At 39.7% G+C, this 22,084-nt stretch overlaps 2 protein-coding genes across 6 annotated transcripts in view; one reads left to right on the forward strand and one right to left on the reverse strand.

Annotated features, from left to right (window-relative positions):
* The first annotated feature begins 177 nt into the window (after positions 1-177).
* On the forward strand, positions 178-21,718 carry CCNT2 (cyclin T2). Of its 5 annotated transcripts, XM_015868884.2 has the most exons (10): positions 178-446; positions 790-871; positions 8,080-8,208; positions 8,903-8,963; positions 9,983-10,045; positions 16,016-16,061; positions 17,398-17,561; positions 18,869-18,939; positions 19,133-20,291; positions 20,390-21,718. In XM_015868884.2, the coding sequence occupies exons 1-10, from the start codon at positions 193-195 to the stop codon at positions 20,452-20,454; spliced, it is 2,094 nt and encodes a 697-aa protein (XP_015724370.1). In that variant the 5' UTR covers positions 178-192; the 3' UTR covers positions 20,455-21,718. The 5 variants fall into 5 exon arrangements, 4 of the variants coding, with proteins under 4 accessions (XP_015724370.1, XP_015724369.1, XP_032301809.1 ...); XR_001556623.1 differs by lacking the exon at positions 20,390-21,718 and having other exon boundaries at positions 16,016-16,377; positions 19,133-19,223; XM_015868883.2 differs by having other exon boundaries at positions 19,133-21,718.
* MAP3K19 (mitogen-activated protein kinase kinase kinase 19) overlaps positions 2,065-22,084 on the reverse strand; it is a 38,441-nt gene continuing 18,421 nt past the window's right edge. Inside the window, exon 10 of the mRNA XM_032445917.1 lies at positions 2,065-3,259. The gene's annotated coding sequence lies outside the window, so the exon portion shown is untranslated. The remainder of the gene's footprint in view (positions 3,260-22,084) is intronic.

The raw sequence follows: 22,084 nt of genomic DNA on the forward strand, positions 1-22,084 counted from the left end.
TGGGCTGACTACGGACATTGCGTAGCTGTTCCGGCTGCGGCACTTGGCGTGGCGGCCATGACAGCTCGCAGGCCACGTGACGCTCCGCCTCTCAAACGCACTCGGACGTGGCGGCGCTCTTGCCGCGGCGCTGCCGGACTCTATGGTCTAGAGTAGATAGCCGGCGGGCCGGCCGATCTCGCGAGAGCCGCCATGGAGGGCGGACGGGAGTTGGCGGGCGGGGCCGCGGGAGGAGGGGCAGGCGGTGTCATGGCGGCGGCGGGCTGTGGCGCGGGCGGCTCGGCGCGGGGCGGCGGCGGCTCCTCGTTGGCCTCGCGCTGGTTCTTCAGCCGCGAGCAGCTGGACAACACGCCGTCGCGGCGCTGCGGCGTGGAGGCCGACAAGGAGCTCTCGTACCGGCAGCAGGCGGCCAACCTCATTCAGGACATGGGGCAGCGCCTCAACGTGTATCCGGGCCGCGGGGCCGGGCGGGTTGGGCCGTTACCCGGCGGGAGGAGCCGCGTGTGGGAGCCGAGGGGCGCGTCCCGCTGCCGGGGGTCGGGGCCGGGGGTGCGGCGGGAGGTGGGGCCGCGTGCTCCGCTTTGGCGGCCAGGCCTCAACGGGAGCTGGGCGCCGCGACCGGGGCCGGCTGAGCTCGGGGCTCCGCTGTGGGCTGTAACAAAGCGGGCTGAACCCTCGGAGCACGGAGCTCCGGGCCGTCTGCCGTGCCCGGCCGGCTTGGCCGAAGGCGGCGTGTAGCAGCAACATCTCTGTCGTTATTGTTGTTGGTTCCTTCATTGAGCGCACCAGATCCCAGCTGACGATAAACACCGCCATTGTTTACATGCACAGGTTTTACATGCATCACTCCTTCACGAAATTTAATCGGAATGTAAGTATGGCTTTATGTCGGTACTCATACACGTGTAATTCGACGGTACAGCAGACACGTGCTCTGTTCCTGGGCTGGGTTCTGAAGCTGGCTGTGTTTATAGGCTTTGTGTCGGTGCTGTGGGTCCAACAGCGATCGTTTCTCTTCAGGTCCCAGTTACTTTATCAAATAGCAATCACATCTTTGCCACCGAATTGAACACCAGGTGCCATCAGCACACACCTCACACTCGGGTGCTTTGAATCTGGCTGGTCCTCGTGCTCTGTGGTGCCAAAGGCTGATGTGTAGGGGCGTGCTGTTAGTGCATGGAGTGGCAGTGCTGTGTGCTGTGATATGGTTACACGGGTTATGTGTCTGTGCCTGCAAACTAACAGAAGTGCACTTAGCCACTTTTGTCTTAAAGTCGTTTGACAGTGAGTTGTGTTAGACATGGAAAACCTTTCAGGCTCATAAAGAAACACTGGCTGTCCTGTCTCAGCTAAAGAAATAAGTGTGCTGAGTTTGAACACTTGTATGTGTTATGAAGAACAGAATTCTTCAGTAAAACCACTATTGTTGTGGTGTGTTTTTTCTTTAAGTTCCATAGTTACTTAAGATACCATTTGGAAGGCTTGAATATCTTTTTTTTTTAACATCTAGAGAATCAGATACAGGTATTAGAAAAAATGATACAGCATTGTAGTCTCCTTTCCTGACTTCTCTTGTGGCTTTTTGATTGTTTTTAAAGGACGTAGTACTGACTTTGCAAGAACAGTGAATGGTGATAGTGGGAGGTCATTAAGTGATGAGGATGGTTTTCCTCGCACCTTGCCTTGCTTTGGTGAAAGAAATAAATGCACTGTGATAGATGTTAGGATCCAGGCCAGGGCAGACCTTGGTCTACTGAGAGGTAGAACATTGCAAGCTTGGCACTGTCTGCAGTGTGGGCAAGTACTGATCACTGGATTACAGCGCTGTCCTTTGTCTGGTGTTGCATTTCTGTTGATACTGGTAAGCACATGGGTGTCTTGTTTGGTGTTTATTGAGCAAGGCACGTGTATCAGGCTGTAGACACACTTCAGAAAGGTATGGAATTATTTCTGTGCAAAACTTGTGGTGAGTTCAAACTCCTGCTGCCAGCTTAGCACTAAGACTGTAGTGTTGCACTAAGACTGTAGTGTTACAGGTCTTGTAGATAATAGCTAGGCCTGTAAGCACAGCCTGGGATGAGCTTCCATCAGTCTGGGAACTTGAACAGAAAGAAACGTGTAATGTGTGTTTTGCTCATGTAGTCATAGAGAGGACTCTGTTGGATGAATGTATGTACAAATCAAGAGGTACTTTCCTAGAACTCCTTTCTCATTTTAGACCAAGAGTAGCACACATGCAAATAAGTTCCAACGGGCTTTGTAATTAAACGTCATGGAATCGTAGACTGGTTTGGGTTGGAAGGGACCCTCAGGATCAGTATGTCCTTTAGAAGTGTTTCTGAATTAATCAAGGGATGGCAGCATAACACTTGTCCCGTCTTTCTCTGCCTCTGCGTATGGTGCTACCAGTGTAGCAGTAACCTGGGGCTGGTGCTGCATTCAGAGCCTTCTGTGGCTGTTTGTGGACTTGGTAAGCTGGGTAGTTGCTTGGAATGGAGAGTTGGTCCAGCAAGGGCTTGTGTTGTCCCCTGCTGTCTGCTGGATTAGTGCTTGTCCTCCCAGCTGGTAGTTGAGGGTAGACTTATGTAGCAAGAAGCTTTAGCTGCTGTGTTTTGGTTTTCACCAGATGCTAGAAAATGCCAGGTCACATGGAACAGGAAGCATGGTGCTGCTTGTATACATAGTACCCTCCTTATGAAAACCAAGCCTTAGAATATATTTGTGAGACCTAAAATTCACAAGTGAGCTATGAAATGGCTGAATGCCATTGGAACTCCAGGAGAAGAAAGTGTGTTGTTACATTTAATGTCAGGTATTCAGGTGAAAGTTAAAAGCTAGTACTGCTGCAAGTCAGCACAGGGAAATGCTGGTTCCTGTTGAATAATGTTCTCTAGTTCTTAATGAGGCCAGACAGTAGCTCTGTGTGTGTGTTGATGGAGAACTTACTTTTTCCCCCTATTCTTCTAGGCGGAAGGGGTGCTCTCAGTGTGAGCTGCTTTTAAAATTGTTGCTGCTCTACCATCTGTCGGGATCTCTGTAGCGAAAGCAAAAGCCAAGTACTGTAATAAATACTTAATATCAAATCTCCAGAGTATTTGGCAAGCTGAAAAAGTTAACAGTGTTTATCCACTGCGAGAAGAAACAAATCCTTGGAAGTTAAATAATAAAGTGCTGTTGGTCTTGAAGCTGAGACCTGTCTACCATGGTCTATGGAGGGAGTCAGTCGTGTTTCTTCATTTGTGCATGCAGTGATATTTATCTGTGGAAAGAAGGAAGGAAGGGGACAGGAATTCAGACAGGCACTGGCTGCTATTTGTTATCATCTCCCACTGAAAAAAAATTTAGACTGTTTTCTTGCTTTATTGGTACTCAGTGTTTTTCATTGAGTAATAAGCACTTGAGTGTTTATGTTCATGTATGACTGTGGGGTTATAGTAATACGCATATCATGTCATATGGACATCGTTGTTTTAATAAAGAAGTGTTGTAATGGAGGGTAATTTACTGAATAGAAGTTATGCTAAATCTGTTGGTTTTTTCTGAAATATAATAAATGACTGTTGAATAATTGTGCATGCTTTCAAGATTTTGAGAATCGTCTGTGAGTAGGGAACAGAATAAATGTTTTCAGTCAGTAGAGCCATGGGGTGGGACATAGCAAAGTGCCCTGTCCATTTTGAATATATTGCATTTACTGCCCCAAAGAACAAATATCCATATTTCTAGAGAACTGCTGGGGGTTATCAAGCGGCTTTTCAAATACTATGGTTTATCTTCAAAGAATATACTCCCAGTTACAATGACTCCAGCATCAATAACGAATGCACAGCAGGGCGAGACCCTGCACAGTTGATGTGCTCCAGCAGCATGGTAGAAACTTGCTTGAAGCTGGTAAACAGAAACGTGTGCTAACTACTAATCTAGCCATGCAAATCACATTTCAGTATGAATCTTCTCAGTAGTAGTACAAATTATTGTGTGTTAGCATTAACTGGGGCGTAGTAACTTTGGTTTGCTGAGCATAAATGTAGTCAGTGCTAAGGTCAGGAGATGGGAGAGTTTGCTGGCTTGTATAGAAAGTATGAGCCTGTTACAGTGATACCTTAGAACATCTTAAATAGTATTTACAGAAGATTTCTAATTTTCCTGTAGTACTTTATCTGATACTATATAGCAAATGCGACTTAGAGAAGCATATTATTTGGTACACTGTGATTTCAAGAACAGAAGGGGGAGGAATCTGTGGTATGCTGGAGATGAGAGGTAAGGCATCCAAATGGTAGTTAGATTTTTAAATCTAATCCTTAAATGCCTTGTGGAATACCAAACAACTAGTTGATGATGTCAAGTTGTTTTTGTACCACGCAGTGGGACACAGTAAAGTGCCCAAAGAGAAACTACAGAAGGAAATTTTCCTGAAGTGCAAGGTAGGTGAGTTGAGTGTGCAGGGGGTAGGGGGTTCTTTTGTTTCCCATTCCTCTGTTCCCGTCCTGTTTCCCGTACCCCATCGAAACTGCAATATTAAATAATTGATTTTGCAGCTGTTCTCAGGAGTTTCATAATACAAGCCAACCTTTAGAGAGACTGTTTTTGGATGCTTGAGCTGTTTTTCCTCTTATGTTTTAATATATTGGTTCTTTTTACAGAATTTAAGCTGCTGGTAGTAATGATTTTTAAAAAAAAAGGGAAAAAAAGGGCAAAAACTCAGCTTTTAGAGTAGAACTTGCTCCATCATAGACTGGACCCAGTTACTGTGTTAACTACCATACATAAAGTTTATAAACATGGTAATACTGACATGGAAAGGGAGAGGGAGTTCTTAGAGAACTATGTGCCCACTGGAGGTGTATTCTGAGATGATTCCCAATGTCTTCCTTGTAGCAACACTGTTTTTTTACAAGATGTCTTGTACTTTTTACTGTGAAAAAGGCCTTGTACCACTTCTACCAGTAAAACTTGCTGTATAATGCCCTTTGGCTGTCATAATAATGAGGCTTGTATGTTTTGTGTTTTTATTTCCTTGGCACTTGGTTTCTGATTCTCTGAGCCAGTAGGAAAGTGGGATGTAACTTCATAAATGAAGATGTTGCTCAAACATAACATATTTTGGTTGCGTGGTAACTTATTTAAATTATTTGTCTTTACATCAAATGGGGGTGCTTGTGTATAAGAAGCTTACAGCTTTGTCAGGTCTGTGTTTAATACTGCTTTTTTGCTCCTCTTTGCTTTTTCTGCCACTTCTAAGAATAAGGAGTGAAAGCTGAACGAGTAATTTTGAAGCTATGTATGTAGCCGGCAATGTGTTCTCTGCTGAAGACTGTGCATGCCAAGTCCTAAACTTTATTAGGGTTTTGTTTTCCTCAAATCAAGGGAGACAAAAGTACTGGCCTACTCCAAACTGGGGAAGTGAAACCTAGTTCTAGACAAGACAAAGACCTGAAACTCTTTGGCCAGAAGCCAACACTTCCTTTCAGTAAGTAGATAATTGAGGTGTATGTAGATTTCTGATGAACCAGAGCTAAATACCCGTTAATCAGGTTGATTTTATCAGCCTGCAGGACCGTTTTGTGTATGGTCCTGGTGAGGAGGCTTCTTGACTAGAAGTGACACCTCTTGGTAAATTACAGCTGGTAACTTAGGTGTGTAGTTCTTGGTGGTTTGGTTCAAGAGTGTCTCTGAACTGTAAATATTTCCATGATAATTGCTGGTAGTTATGTTTTTCAAAAAAAGTAAATTTGGAAAGTTCCACGTGTGGGATTTGGAATTTCACCTTCCAATTTTGTAGAAATAGGCTTTTTATTAGGATATATTTGAATTTAGCTTCTGTGCAAAGCTAGAAAAATGAAGGCCTGAATGTCAGAGCTAGGGCTGATGTTATCCTTGGAGGGGATGGTAAGGCGGAAGGGAAGGGACAACAGTGCAATTGCTTTTACTGGCTGGGTAGGCAAAATCAGCTTCTGCTGTTCTTTACCTCAGCTGCACCACTGCTGCAAATATCCGGTTTAAAAACAAAAACCACCATCATGAAAAGCTGGGAATTGTCTTTGTGCACGTAACTTTGTTTTTTTTCTTTTCTTAGTGGCTTCGCTGTGCTGTGTCCTTTCCATGGCAATTTCAGTTTTCAGTCCATCAAAGTCTACTTCATTGTCTTTCTTTTCATTGAGTTAAAAAATGGAGCCTGTTAGTCTGTCCGGTGCCCTCATGAATACCTTGTCATGTTTGTCCAGTGTGCTGTCAAACTTGTTTCTCTACAACTCTACTATTAAGTATTTTCAATTTCCTTCTCAGTACTTTAGGTTTCTGTGGGTAGCTCGGCCTCTGCTAATTTGGGTCAGGATTGTTTCTGAGACCATAATCCTTGCTGTTAGGCCCTGTTGTAGGAGCTGCATGTTGTGTTTAAAGGTTTGTCCCCTGGCTTAACTGAGGCAGATGGTAATTAGTATATCCTAGGAAGGGGAATTTCTTCCAGAATTTTGTGCTTTTATTTCAAACGGTGTGGGTATAAATTTCTCAAAAACAGTCAGGATGTTAAACCAGAGTATGAAGGTGGCCTTGTTCAGTACTGCTTGGCATCAGGCTTTTTTTGTTCATCCACTTCTAAGGGTTAGGTCACAAGTTTCTTGAAAATGGAGTTTAGTCTCGGTTGTGAAAGAATTTGGTCCCTGTGAAATATTTGTTATTGTTTTGTTAGTTTGTGGATTTGGGTGGGGTTTTTTAAGAGTATTAGGCCTTTTTGTTGTCACACTTTTGTCCCTCAGAGGGTACCCTGCCTTCTTTTCTTAGGGTGTCAGTTTTTCTTTAATCTGCCATCTTGCCAGTTTTACTTAAGATCCAAGCGGACACTTCAGAGGGATGTGAGGAACTTTCACAAGTATCAGGGGTACTTTTTGCCTCCTTAAATGCTATAGGTAATCACTGCATGTTCCATTCTGATTACCTCGTTGCAGTCCTTCATATATTGGGAGGTTTGTTGTTGTTTTTTAACCAAATGTTTCATTTTGGCATATCAAAGGGCTACTTACAAGGAAAAAATACCATGTAGGGGGTAGTGTGGCTATGATTCAACTCATTCAGTCTAGTTCTATGGGATGATTAAATGAGAAGTCCAATACTTGCTCTACAAGCACTGTGCATTAATTAAACACTCATCAAGCAGCTATTTTTGAAATACTAAATGCTTAATTTTAACTAATCTGCTGATACCTGCATAAAGATTTCTGCTATCCTTCTTATTGGAGTTTTATGTTGGCAATTTTTGCATACAAAGAGGACCTTGATTCTTTTAAGTCATTTGTGGTTAACCATATTTGTGTACAAATCAATTACTATAGCAGACAGCTAGGCATAAAAACTCCATTTCATTGCAGGTGATATGGAATTGTGAACTGGTGTTTTGCTGCCAACTTAGGATACCTAGAGTTCTATGGAATTGTTATCTTCATATGTAACTTGTCTTTGCTAACATGTGATGTAACTGGAGTTTTGTGAGTCTTTGTGCTTTGCTCTCCAGGTATATAGTAAAATTTCCAGAATAACATTCTTTGTTTAGTCAGTGGCTGCACTGTGATGTTATGCTTACTATACTTATATTTGTGTAACCTATATTTACATAAAAAGCTGTTTTCTTAAAGTTCTCTGCCAAGTTGCTTGCTTTTTAGGAGAAACACATGCTATCAGAACTTGATCTCAACTTCTTTGACTACTGAAAAAGTGCAGTAATGGCTCATTACTATGATAGAACTTTGAACTTCTTATCAAGTGTATTTAACTAGAAAGTATGTTCTGGTGTGACTAAATCTACTGGACTAACCCAATTTTATGTTGGACTAGAATTAGGTCGATCTCAGATATCTTACTTAATGTGATGTGACTTAGCTTTTATGCTACTCCTTTCTCATGCTGCTGGGAAGATTGCATCACTTACAAATTAAAGCATGATGAGTTTCTTTTACCAATTTTTGTGATTTTTGGAGCTGCTTAAAAGCAAACAAAATTCAACTTGTAAACTTTTTCTAACTGCTAGCTTACATTCTCCATTGAAAATAATTTGTAAGAAGTTTACGTGTTTTTCTTCTTCAGATTATATCTCCTACGGCATTGTTCTTGGCTGCAAAAGTGGAAGAACAGCCACGGAAGCTCGAACATGTTATTAAAGTAGTAAATGCGTGTCTTCATCCTCATGAGCCACAACTGGATACAAAGTGTGATGTAGGTCAAAGTCGTGGTTTTAAAGATAATCAGATGAATGACGCTTTAAGTCATGAGCTGCTGCATTATCTAGACTGGATTATTGCTGTCTACACATGAGAAAAATAACTCGCATTTGAACTATTAAGTAATATGGATCTCTTGTATTACTTAAGTATTCTCGTCCTCAATTAGCTATATTGAGTTATGACAATTGGAGAGACTGCTCCTCCTTTAACTTGCTTTGTTGCTAAGACTGATATAGTAGGAGTCTGCACAAGACATTAAATAGGTTTCCTGTATGGTTCCATAAGTCACATGCTTCATGTGCAGTCCAGGATACTGACAAAAATATTTAATCTGAGGCTTACTGTGTGTCATGGTCTACACTGTGTTTTAAGGGATGCCATGCAGGTGTCATCTGCTGTACATTTGGTCTTCCTAGCATTTGCTGGACTGTGTACAGCTCTCACCTAATAGCTCCCATTTTATTTCCTTTTATGATGCTTCTTAGAACCATATTTATGAGGAAATAAGATGGAAATGCACCAGAGTTACACTGCTTAAAGGTCAGGCTGAGCTAGTTATGCCCTGCTGGATGGGTAGTGGTCTTTAATTTGTATTGATCATGCCTATTAGTTAAAAAGGAAGCGTATAATTGAAATACTGAGACAATAAATTCCTGTGTCTTTACATGTTTGCTTGTTTGTTTCAGGCATATCTTCAGCAAGCTCAAGAGCTGGTTATACTTGAAACAATAATGCTTCAAACTTTAGGTATGTCTTTCTAAATACCTTTCGTGCAGCCAGCTTCTCATGAACCAGTAATGGGACCCAGGTAGCTCAATTTTTTTTGTTGCACTGCTGGTATACTAAAATCTCACTCATTTTTGCATGTAACTTGTGAATCTAGTTCCGTATTGTGTTCTGTCTGGAGAAAAATGTTATACCAGTACTTGTTAAATGTTTGGGACAGTTTGATAGAGTAAATAAGTATACCCTTCAAAGCAGTAGGAATGGTGCTGATGTTTCTTTGTGAGGTAGAGTGTACTAAAGTTAAGCTGTGTGTGTTCTGAAGCAAGTGGTAAAAGCTTTATGCCAAATGTTCTTCCCCATTTTGTCTTTAATGGAAAAATGTGATTGAGTAGGGTTACTGCCTCTGAACATCAGAACGTGTGTTGTTACTGTTTAATGGATTCAGGTAACTCCGGAATCTGATAAGAAATTGTTTTACCTTTAAAGTAATGTCAATAAAGACAAGGCTAGCAGGCCTGAGAACACTGGCTTAAATACCACTGAGTGTGGTTGTTCTTTGTTTTTATAAAAGAGTTAATAGTAGTGGCCCAACTTTTAAAATAGCTTTACAAACCGAGGCAGGTTTGTGCAGCAGCTGGCCTGTAAGTTGTCTTAGTTGGTGATGCAATCTCATGGATGCAACACATCTCTTAGTGCCAGAAACGATTGAATAGAGTTCATGCATGAGCACATGTTTCTGTGATACAGATTTTACTGCCTTATAAATGTACTGGGAACTGCTGATGTGTTGTACTTTAAAAATACAGTAGCTTTACAGATACTATACGAAACTTGAGAGTAATGCAAGAACGTTGATCTTTGAAGGGCTCTACTGATTAATATTTAAAAATATGAAAGGATGCAGAATAGGAAGTAATTAAAGAGTGTTCTGTGATCTGTGTTGGGAAGGTTTAGCAAGTATTAGGTCTTTGGGAAAAGGGTTTTCTGTGTATTTTACAGATGAAAATGTGTTGTTCTAAAATATGTTCTTAACTCTTAAGGTTTTGAGATTACCATTGAACATCCGCACACAGATGTTGTGAAATGCACGCAATTAGTGAGAGGTCAGTGGCTTTTATCCCCTTGTGTAAGCCCTTTTTCTTGCCTTTATAGTGGAATTTGAAGATGTTATTTATGTAATATGATCTTCTACTATGCTGTCCAAAGTTTGTTTAAAGCTAGTTCCTAAAAGCCTGCTCTTAACATCTAGAGTTTGATGAAGAGTCCACTTCTCTGTCCTTTATGATGTATTTTTCTGCTTACTTATTACATTTGGTTGAGCGATCCGTTCCATGTCTTTTCAAATTACAAAGCAGTTATTAGTTGAAATCTAAATTCTGGGTTGCTTTTCACTTTGAAGTAGTTCTGCAGTTAGTCTTTGTGTTAAATAATGGCTAATGCTAGCTTTCAACCTTAGCAAATCTCCCAAGCTGTGGGATATACGGAGTACATAGCAGGTCTGCTATTGCATGCAAATACTTAATGATGTGACTAATTGTTTTTCTAAAGTAGTGTACTGATTTGGATTAGGTAGTAACAAATGCCCAACCTTTTGTTTCTGCATCCTCTAACTTGCATGCAGTCCATGAATGAGACTCTAGCTAGAAATCTTCTCAGTGTTTTTGTTGAGCTTTGACACACGTTTAATTCCTAAGTCTGTTTCCCTCAGAATTTAAATAAATAATCACAAGATAGGGGATGGGTATTGGGGAATCAATTGAAAAAGCTTATGAAATAGACTTTTCGCTTTAAAACATGTTCCTTAATTTAAATGCTTGGAAATGATAAGACTGTAGTTGCTGACCTTTAGTCATTAACTGTTGTCTTGGTGAAAAATAGCTAAGTTCAAGTTCTTCAAAGATCTTCCTCCCCCTGTAAAATATCAGAAGGGTAGGTACAACATAATCAGGTTGACTTAGGTCTGTTTTGTAATAATTCTAGAAGTAAGGTTGTTCTTTGAATGAAATAAGAGCTTCTCAGTTTGAATTAGCTTACTAGAAGTTGAGGAAAGCTGGTGTTGTATGTAGCTTATTTGCATATAAAGTAGCTTTATTGCAATCTTTGCTATTAGAGCATCTTTGCGTTCTGTCCAGATTTGATTGTGACCTAGTGCATAATTGCAGCTGGTGTCTTAATAGATTGCATCAGCAGCTGCAAGGTTTTGTCTTGAGTTTTCGTAGCTGTTGGTCAACATAAATCTAAGTGTGCTTCACTGAAATATGTGATCTCAGTGCCTGGGGGGAGCAGGGAAGGGGTTGTAAGCAGTAGTGTGGCTAGTTCAGGACTTCCACATTCACGGTTGTGTTTGATGGAAGCTTACCAACAGTCATACTGTTGTGTAAACTTATTTCCTTTAGTCAGGGGTAGATATTGCTCTACAGTTCAGCTGTTTCCTGTGTGTGCTATATGCTACTTTTGTGTACTAACATAGTTTGTGCATTGAAGGTATGTGTTATGATTAAAACTTTAAAATGCAAAGCTAGTATTTAATGTCAGTGCAGTTTAACAAAATATTTACAATTCAAAATTATGTGAAATTTTGAAATCTGAAGACTTCACTGAGGGCTGGAAGTCTGCACACCTCAAGAACTGGTGCAAGGTGAATTTAGTGTAATTAATGCTTGAAAAGCTACTGAGCTGGGTAGGTTTGCTTCTTAGTGTGTGTACATATATAAATAGAGTTCTTGTTGGCATATCCTCCTTCTGGGGGTGGTATGGGCCGTGATCATAAAACTTGAATACCTAAACATGACCCAAAAAAATCCATAAATTTAAAACATGAAATATGAAAAATGTAGCTATGCTTGGAAGTTAATTAAATAGAGAATAATTACTATGGAATGTTAGCTGTATGTATTGGGTGAATAATGATGGATTTACAGCAAAGATACTGTGCTATGATTTTAGTTTTCTCTTTTAACATCTACTTTTTGGACAGTGTTGCTTTAATGTAGGTAGGTGCTAGATTGGGTATCCTGTCCCGAAGCTTTCAGTATATACTGAAAACCACTGCCTGTGGTAATCCTGTAGTGCTAAAGAGGTTGATTGAGAAGTTAAAGCAATGTAGGTTATTTGATGCAGTTCTGATAATTATTCCAGAAGGCAAAGTAAGCTCATCTTTGTATTAAGGGAGATTAACTCATCTAGGATTGTTATGATCAAAACTTACAACGGTGTCTTTGAGGGGAGAGGGAAGGGAAGAAGATAATTTGGCTGATTGTTTAACTGTCAGATGGTACAAAGTTAGCTGAGGACTTAACAAGTCCTGAGTAGACTTAACAAGGCTTTTGGACTCAGCACACGTGCACTGAATTATCATGTCAGGAGAAAATGTCCTGCTTCTTCAGAAAAGCTGGCTAAAACTTAAGTTTAATGAAGTAGCTAAGAAGATGCCTGATTCTCTCTATCACTTCTTGCTATCTTGCATCTAGAGCAGCATGCTTTATGCTCTCACTGTTACCTGTGTAAGATATTTCCTTTAAAAAATGATGTTCTGTTGATGAGGTTCAAAAAGTTCCAGTAAAGTTCTTTGTCAGAAGACCCTCCAGACAAAAAAGAAGTATTGGAAGCTGATCTAGTGAGTGGGAAGTGGTGCAAATAAACTTAATCTGCTTGAACTTACAACTAAAGGAAAAGTTGAATTAATCCCAAGACTGAAAGCCTTCGCAAAGTCATAGTAGACAGAATGGGTTATTGTTGATAAGGGGTGACTGAATGTGTGTGCATATGTGTATGTATATTGACTCAGGATGTTTAGGCATAAGGTATTTAATTGTTCATTCTGGTTTTCAGAGGTTCACGGGTTCATAAAATTGTTCCATCTTTACAGTTCAGTCAGTATAGTAGTCAAGGACAGGAGTAGGCTCAGTCTGTTTTCTGCACTGTTCTTCCTCAGTGCCAAGAGACTGAGGAGACAGGACCATCATTCCTTAGGATCCCACAGGTCCTCTAAGGAATCTGGGGCAGCGGATCCATAAAGGCCTGTCAGCAAGCTTCAGTGCCCACTCCAAGGGTGCTCCAGTGATGAAGAGAAAAAGGGAAGAAGAAAAATAAAAGCAAACATTTTGTTCCTGGTGCCAAAGTACCTTTACTGGCTTGGATTCTAGTTCAGCAGTGAAACTGCCCTCGTGCCAAGACCATCACAATGTCCTCTGAAGCTCAGGTGCACACTCAGTCTGTTCTTAGCTGCATCTGGTGATGCTTGAAGGGGAGAAACCTGTCTCTTTATCTTCATCTTGGGAAGTCTTCCCTCTTTCTTTTTTTTTTTTTGGGTGTGTTGGCACACAACCTTCTTGTGGAACTGAAGATGGGATCACAAGAATTTCTAGGATTGTTCTTACTACCCTGCAGGTTATAAGGTATCTTAAACACCCACGGTCCATACTAATCGTGTGGGAATTGCACTGTCAAGTTCTTCAAACATACCATAGTGTGGTTAAGTCAGGCTTATGAAGCCTGCAGAAGAGAGCAATCTGAGGACAACTTAGATCAGTACAGTAAGCAGTGTGGAAAAAATCTTAGGCACCAGCTGTACTGAAGCCATGCTACAGGCAACTTTTACATCCAGAAGTTTCACCTCAGTCTTTTACAGGCCTGCTCACAGGGTTTAAAAACTTGAAGCTTCTAAAAATGTAAAGCTGCCAGGACTGATCAGATCTGAAAACCTATGCTATGGCCTTCTCAGTCCTTCCTGGATAAAACAAGTGTCTACTCACAGCTCCATTCAGAGGCCTGTGGCTTTTTTTCTTACTCAAAACTATTCTGCAGCCTTCCAGTCTTCTGATATTGATTGGCTTATCCCTGGTCTTTTTTTCTGGGGATGCTTGCACGCTTTCTCAGGGTCCCAGGCAGAGCCAGCCACCATGCTCCAAAGGGTAACTTGGCAATCGCATTTTCATGATTATGTCAAGATCAAAGATAACTTAGTGTTGAAAAAAAAAGAATATCTTGGAGTTGCATCAGTTGATTTGTGTGACCACGTCCAATATAAAGCATTTTTGCTTCACATTGGGAATTTCTTGGAGACAGTAGCCTTAATGGGAGTTGTATCAGACAGCAGGTCCTGTTTCAAAATCTTAAGTAATCTCCTGCCTTACGGTTGCTTCTGCAGCAGTGAGACAGGGGAGGTTTTTAAATCGCTCCTGAAAAAATGTGAAACTGATTATTAATGTCTGATGTCAGTCATCTGTCCTACATCTTACAAGTTGTAACAGGCAAGCTGTGCTGGCTTGTTTTAACCTCTGCACTTAATTATTTGATTTGAGAAATGGACTTTCCTTTACTATAAAGGAACTAAAATCTAGGAACCAGGATTTACTAGTTTTAATTTTAGCGGGCAGGCTCTACTGAAGGAAAACTGCTCTAGATGTAAGAGAAGAGTTTGGGACAATTGTTTTCAGTTGTGCCTTGTCTTTACAGAGACTTTTAATTACTGAGCTGAAATTCCTTCTGATTTTGGCAGTGTTGGTTATTTAGCTGTAAATCCACTGAAACAAGTATGATACTGCTTGTAGTATAGGTAAGGTATTTATCACGTTGTTTTTTTTATTTAATTGAGGCTAAAAATGTGTGTTTCAAGATGTGATTCTTTTCTTCCAGGTATGTTTTGATTTACTCAACTTTCAAGCTGATGTTAAATAGAAGTTTTCTGGCATCTGTTTTTCTTCCTTTTTTGAAAGTGCCATTTCAGTGAGAGTAGAGAAGCTTTTTGGTCCAGTCCCTTAATTACAACATGCTGTAACTGTACAGAACATAGAAATTACTGAAGGTCCTTCAAACATTACTTTGGAAAAAGAAAAGCAAGACATCAGTTTCAGCCTTGCACTTTTTTTTTTCTAATGAGAGGGATTAGAAAAGGTTCAACTCCACCGTTATCTACAACTACTGTTATAGTTTGCAAACTAATTATAGCATAACCCTGTCACGTCGCTCACCTATTGATTATTATGGATTAGCAGAATTTGTGTGCAGGAATGGATCCTGTTACCTTGTTCCTTCCTTGTTCTTTTCAGATTATGGCACTGTGTAGCTGCGTAGAGTGAAGACAAACCTGATTTATACTCTTTGGCAATCATTAAAAATAGCTAAATCATGATTTTAATACACTTTTTAAAAAATAAATGTTAAAGGCCACTGCAGTATTTCTCAAATTTAATCGAAAGATCATTTAAAATAAAGTTTTGTGACAGTACACCCTTTGACATAAAATTCAACAATACACTTTCTGCAGGTAGCACTGATTTCAAGTGATAGCGTCAAAATAAGAATTCAATGAAGGCTGCATTCAATCTTCAGTTAATACCATTGTGCCCAGCTATCCCATTATGTACATGTTACAGTAAGTTCTTTTACTTGAGTGAGGATCACTGGGGTTTCACTGGTAGGGGTCAATGCTAGATGGTTGTAACAGTGTAAGTCATTGGCTTTTCGTTTGTGGTATGTTGCAGTCTCTTGCATATTTTTTTTTCTGACTAAAGTGCAGTTGTTTACTACTTATCAGAAGCTTTAACAGGTTTAACAAGTGTGGAACAAAATGATACGAGTACTGTGCTCTTGATTAGAGGGAGCAGAAAACTTTGTTTTTCTAACCATCTAGCTTGGGAGCTGTCTGTGTTTTGAGGTTTCGGTGGGGGGAGGTGGGTTCTCCAGCCATAGTGTCATGTTCCTCTCAAAGAGCAGAACTTGCATTGTAGACAGACTGCCTTGCTGCAGTCCACTGTTTGGGTGGGGGGAGGGAATCGTACTTACAGAAGAGTGATTTCATATATGAGGCTTTAGTGGGGCAGATAAGGAAACAGTTCTGTGGGTTGAGTGAGGGGAGAGTCAGCGTACCAAAGGACTGGTCCATCTCCAGTTACTGAATGTAATGGACACTTCTGTACCTTAGAAAGGCTTTTTAAAGGCTAGCTAGTTAATTCAAATCAGTTCTATGAAAATAGTAAGTGGTGCTTTTGGAAGGTAAAACTTTTAATTTTGGAATGAACCTGATAAGTTGGTGTAGATCCTTAATCACTTTGTTTTTCTTTTTCTTACAGCAAGCAAGGATTTGGCACAGACATCCTATTTCATGGCTACCAACAGGTTGTTATCCTGAACCTCTTTGTTGCACTGTTGTAGCACACTATAGCTTCCTTTACTGCAGGGCCCCCTACATGTGTCTTACCCTTGTTGCGACAGGAGACTGGGCCATCTACAGTGGTGGTACCTTTCTGTTTGCAGTGCGGTGTATTGTACAAGGGCTTGATGGCACAAAGGGGTTAAATGCACAATGAGAAGTGTAGTGGTGCTTTCTGATGACATTTTCTCGATTGTGAGTGCATAAGTCTAAAATTGGTAGCCTGAATAGCAGCTAAAGATTACAAAGAGCTAAACTTAACCTAGAAATTCGAGGATCTTGGTAAGTACAAAACTATTTTTAGTTTACACTTCTAGTTAATGGCAGTTTTCTCTTAATTTTAAATATATTGCTCCAATCTTAACTTATAAAATTGTAGTGGGACTAAAATTTTTTTCATCTGATTGATTTCTTTTCTCTTCAAATAGACCAGAAGTAATCCAGTGTTCTTTCTTTTAGAAACAGCTCTCTAGTCTTAAATACGGGTTTTAAAACTTAAGTACTTCCATAAATTTGAAGTCAATTGATTCCAGATGGAGACTGTGTATGGATAGACTGTTGTAGAAAGACAGAATTTGAGAGTAGGCTTTAGTGTTGATTTCTTGATTACTGCAGTTTATTTCTTGCAAGACAACATTGCACTTTATTAGGATTATATTAGATCTATCTTGTATTTACCTAACATCTACTGGTTGGTTAGAATTATTCCAGACAAATATTTCTTGGTGGTTCTTTAGTGGGCAGATTTCAGTATTTGAAGCAGCTGTTAAGCTGCAGTAAATCAGTGAAGCTGAACCAAAGCCTCTGTGCTGCTGCCAGCTAGAAGCTACAGTTGAGATCACAAGTACTGCAAACTCAGGCATGATGAAAGCTAAGCTCAAAAGTAATTCACTTGGCCTCTGTGAAACTCTGGGTATCTTCATCTAATCATCTCAATCAAAGACTGTATAATGAGCTGTATTTTTTTTAACTGTAGTTAAGATTTTAATTGTCCATATTACACTGATTTATTTTTTAGTACTTAAGTGCAGAAGAATGAATGGTGACTTTATTTACTATTAACCGGACTTTTTATAGGAACAGCAAATTAAATTTTGTCAGATAAATGCCTTGCCCTTAGTTTTACTAAGGCATTAAGGCATCTTAAGAATTTAAACAGAAAATTGTTCCATGAACTGCTGTTTAACTGCTGTTGTTTGACAGATGATCTTAAGCTGTATGTTAATGGCTGATTTGTTTGGTTTTCCTGTTTTACATGTTTGGTTTCCTTTGGTTCCTCATTACAAAATTTGTGTGCAACAGTCTTCACCTTACTACGTTCTGTCTTCAATACAAGCCTACAGTGATAGCTTGTGTGTGCATTCACTTGGCCTGCAAGTGGTCCAACTGGGAGATTCCAGTATCAACTGATGGAAAACACTGGTGGGAATATGTAGATCCTTCAGTTACTCTGGAATTGCTAGATGGTAAGTAATGCTGCCTTTTCACATCCTGAGATTCAAATGCTTATTAATGTGGCTGTAAAAATAGTAGCATGGTATTGTAAGAGCATAGCTTTAATCCCAAAACAAGTCTCACTGATCTCACATACTGAATCCTCATATAAGACAAAGGTATAAGAAAGGGAAGAACTGAGGAGGACAGTTTTGGAAACCATCTTTTTTAAACTTGTGGGATGGGATTTCCATGTACCTTCTGTAGGTGCACATCAGAGTTTTGCTTTTAAATGATTTCCAGAACAAGGAAACCGGGCAGAGAAACATGTATGCAAATCCATCTCTTCTGATAGTTATTTCTGGTTTCACTGTCACTGAGACAACTGTTCTCAGGTCATAATATAACACTGCCAAATTAATAAGGGTAATTCTATGTTAACAATTTGGTTTCAACTCTCAAACTACTGCAGAAATGGTGTTCTCTTGTTGAATGTGCTATCCTGATAGTTTGTGGATTAGCAAGTTCCAAAGACAGGAACTGTATCTACTACAGTGGAGTCTGAATTTAAGGCCTGTTATAGAGGTGGTAGTTTCTTGGGTTCTCAAATATTTTGGGCTTTGCTGATAGTTCTAGATGGAAGAACTTGTTTCAGAGGAGTGGTACAAGTGTGCAGGCATTATATGGCCCACCATAGCTTTCCATTAAAATTAAATTAAATTTCAATTAAAAGTAATTATTTTATGCGAGCTGACATGTATGGAGATCTGTGTTTCCTTGTGGCCACACAACTTGCAAAGGGTTTTTTTCCTTCTAAACACAGCCAGCTACTTTGCCTTGAACACAAATCAAAAACTGTTGTTTAAAATAGTGCTTCAAAGGGTCAGATGGCTGATATTTTGCTCAGAGCTATTACTGGTTGTTCCTTAAGTTCAGTGCAATAACTGAAACCATGACTTAAATTTCCTTTAAAGTCTAAACTTCTTAACTTCACACAATAAATACTTAAGCTGAATGACAGGTGTGTTATTTTAGGAGCTTTTGTTTGTACAGTTTCCTCTAGAAAATTTTTCATCTAATAAATGCAGATTCCGCAAGAGTATGAACAACATTGGAAATGTGGACCTGCTTTGCAGAGCATGTTTGGTGGTTAGAGGTCTGTCATAGTGAAACACTGTACCCTTTTTTTGTTCAGCACTTGTCAAACAAGATTTTGATTAAATAATTCAGATTGTGTGTAGCCTGCACTAACAACTGCTAAAGCCTAGAAAAATTATAGAAGTTGAACCTGCTTATTACAGACATAGCTGTAAAACATCTTTTTTGTTTCTCTACTCAGAACTAACTCACGAGTTTCTTCAAATACTGGAGAAAACACCTAGCAGGCTGAAGAGAATTAGAAATTGGAGGGTAAGAAATTTTCCTATATCAGTGCAGCAAAAAGAAGTTCCCAGAAGAACTATGAGCTGCTTTTTATTCCCCATGCACAGCTGGGGGATAAAACTTTGAATCAGCTTTTATCCTCACCTGTAAGCTAATTTAGTTGTTTGGTTTTTTTTTTCACTAGCATTCTAAGATTTGTATTTTCTCACATCTTCTTCAGGCTAACCAAGCTGCTAAGAAACCTAAAGGTGATGGACAGGTATCTGAGAACTCACTTCTTGGCTCATCTTTGGTCCAGAATTCCATTTTGGTGGATACAGTTACTGGTGTAGCTGCAAACACAAGTTTCCAAAAACCATCAACGTCATTTCCTGCACCGGTACCTCTGACCTCAGGAAGTATTTCTGTTCCAGACAGTCATGCACCTGAAAATTTGGCAATACTAGCAACAGGAATGCCAAGTACCTCATACAATTTGGCATCGCACCAGGAATGGCCTCAGCATCAAGAACAAACAAGGACGGAACAAATATATTCTCAAAAACAGGAGGCGTTACCTCCTAATCAGTATAATATGAACTTCCAACAAGGAACATCTGTGCAGTTACACTCTGGAGTGCATCACAGACCTGACAAACTTGCTGAACATTCTACTGTCAAACAAGAATATTCTCATAAGTCAGGAAACAAACACCACGGACAAGTTGCTGCTCCTATAATAATTCCTCAAAAAATGTCTTTGGATAAATATAGAGAGAAACGCAAACTAGAAACCCTTGAACTAGATGTAAGAGAACACTATGTAGCAACTCCAGGTGAACAGACACATAAAAAGCACGTGCAGGCACAGCCAGCCAGCAGCACTTCCGTTACATCTCCTATTAAAATGAAAATTCCTATTGCAAATGCAGAGAAGCCTGAAAAGCACTTGACTGATAAGAAGGAAAAGAGTGGCTCGCTCAAACTCCGTATTCCAATCCCACCCACAGAAAAGGGTGCCAGTAAGGAGGAGCTGAAGATGAAAATTAAAGTTTCTTCTTCAGAAAGGCATAGCTCATCAGATGAGGGTAGTGGAAAAAGCAAACATTCGAGTCCTCATGTTAGCAAAGAGCATAAGGAAAAGCACAAAGAACATTCTTTAAATCGCCACCACAGCATTGGTCATAAGCATTCCCATTCACATAGTGGTGGCAGCAATAGTGGAGGCAGTAAGCATAGCACTGATGGATTGACACCAACTGTTTTGAGGAGTCCTGTTGGCCTTGGCCTGAGTAGTGATGGCAATTCCTCTAGTTCCAGCTCTTCAAGGAAGAAGTTATACAGCAACGATGCTTCTCACAACCACCACTCCAAAATGAGCAAAAGTTCCAAAAGTTCAGGTAGTTCATCTAGTTCTTCCTCTGTTAAGCAGTATGTATCCTCTCACAACTCTGTTTTTAACCTTCCCTTACCCCCTCCTCCCCCTGTCACATACCAGGTGGGCTACGGACATCTCAGCACCCTCGTGAAACTGGACAGGAAACCAGTGGAGAACGGTCCTGATGCCAGTCACCAGTACAGTACAAACAGCCAGCATATGGACTACAAAGATACATTCGACATGCTGGATTCGCTGTTAAGTGCCCAAGGAATGAACATATAGTCAATTCTTAGGTTGTTTTTCTTTACGTTTTTAATTTAAGAATTGTTAGAATGGAAAACTTCCTAATATAGAAGTAGCAACACCATCTGTTGCTGCCGTGGTTTCAGTATGTATAAGTGCTGCTTTATCCTTCACTCTGAAAGGAAGAGGTATAGTAACTGAGTCTTTATCTCCACATACGATAGTGTTATAAATACTGTAATAGCATGGAAGGTGCAAAATCTCAGTATTTCTACAACTGCAGCTAGGAACAGTAGAATGAACATCAGCTTTTAGGTGCATAGGATGCCTCAAGCATTGATTATTTATGATTTTGAATACCGCAGCCACAACTTTTTGTTGCTTAGTTTTTGAATGAGTGTAATTGTTTTCTTGTGTATTTATACTGTATGTATGATTTGCATGTTTCAGAGATAAAGGGATTAAAAACAGTATGTTGACAACTGTTTACAAGAAAGTGGAGAAAAATGTACATACATTTTTGTATGTTTAGATATACCATAAATACTCAGGATTGGAGCTGCTTGTAAGTATAACAAAATACACGTAACTTTATTTTATCTTGCCAGAGTCCATCAATTATCCAAACGGATGGCACTTTGTCTTGTTTATCTTAAAACTGTAGGCCTTATTGGAAGCCACTTAGAAGGGACACTTTGCCAGAGGAGGTATCTGGTACCACGTAGGGTCATCACTGGGTGGTATTGCCAGTGAGGCAGAAAATCAGGTAGGCCTCTAATTACTGACTACGGCCAGATTTTGGAAATGTCCCTAACTTTCTGAAGGAAAAAGGAATTAAAATAAAAGTTTACATAATCTCTTGATGTGAAGTGCATTTAAATGTTTATTGGCTTGATGCAGTAAAATAGACACAGAGCTGTTAAAAATGGTTATGTAGATTTAATGTGACTTTACTGCAATTCAGAACTGTCATTGTGGAAAAAAATCATCTTTTTTAAAAAAGTCATAATTTATTTTAATACTAAACAGGGCTCACTGTTTCCATTACCATTTCAGAATAATATCCATGCTCTGAAATCCAGAAAGTGTACCTGTGTATGATGCCATATTTCTTTTACAGGTGAATACAGTCTTCACAGTAAATAAGAATAAAACTATTGATATCCCAACTTTATATTCCAACAATAAAATAGTTATCATTGATTTCTGTGCATTGTACTTGTTATTAGTTATCAAACCGGAAGATACTTATTTTGGTTTTTTCAGCTCTGTGGGGGAAAAATAATCAGTCTCCCAAATGAAATCACATTTTTATCTGCTTGCAAGTGTCAGTGTAATGGCTTGTCTGCTCTTCCCACAATGTTTTGCTCTTCAAAAGGAAATGACAGGTGTGAATATCCTCATGTTCTCAAAGCCAATACTATAGCTCAGCCTAGATAAGTGAACTGACTTTTGGGTTGTTACTTAAAAACTACATAAGCTATGAAGTACCTCAACACAAACTCAGTATATGGTAGCAACAGCCTGTTTGTAATGATTTATTTTAATTTAAAGTGATTGTGGTGTGAA

The sequence above is a fragment of the Coturnix japonica genome, chromosome 7, assembly GCF_001577835.2.
Source record: "Coturnix japonica isolate 7356 chromosome 7, Coturnix japonica 2.1, whole genome shotgun sequence".
NCBI lineage: Eukaryota > Metazoa > Chordata > Aves > Galliformes > Phasianidae > Coturnix > Coturnix japonica.

Coding starts and splice junctions, on each gene's coding strand:
- CCNT2 (XM_015868883.2), top strand. CDS start 193: ATGGAGGGCGGACGGGAGTTGGCGGGCGGGGCCGCGGGAGGAGGGGCA. Junction 872..8,079: donor TCACGAAATTTAATCGGAAT/GTAAGTATGGCT, acceptor TTTCTTCTTCAG/ATTATATCTCCTACGGCATT. Junction 16,062..17,397: donor TATTTCATGGCTACCAACAG/GTTGTTATCCTG, acceptor TGTGTGCAACAG/TCTTCACCTTACTACGTTCT.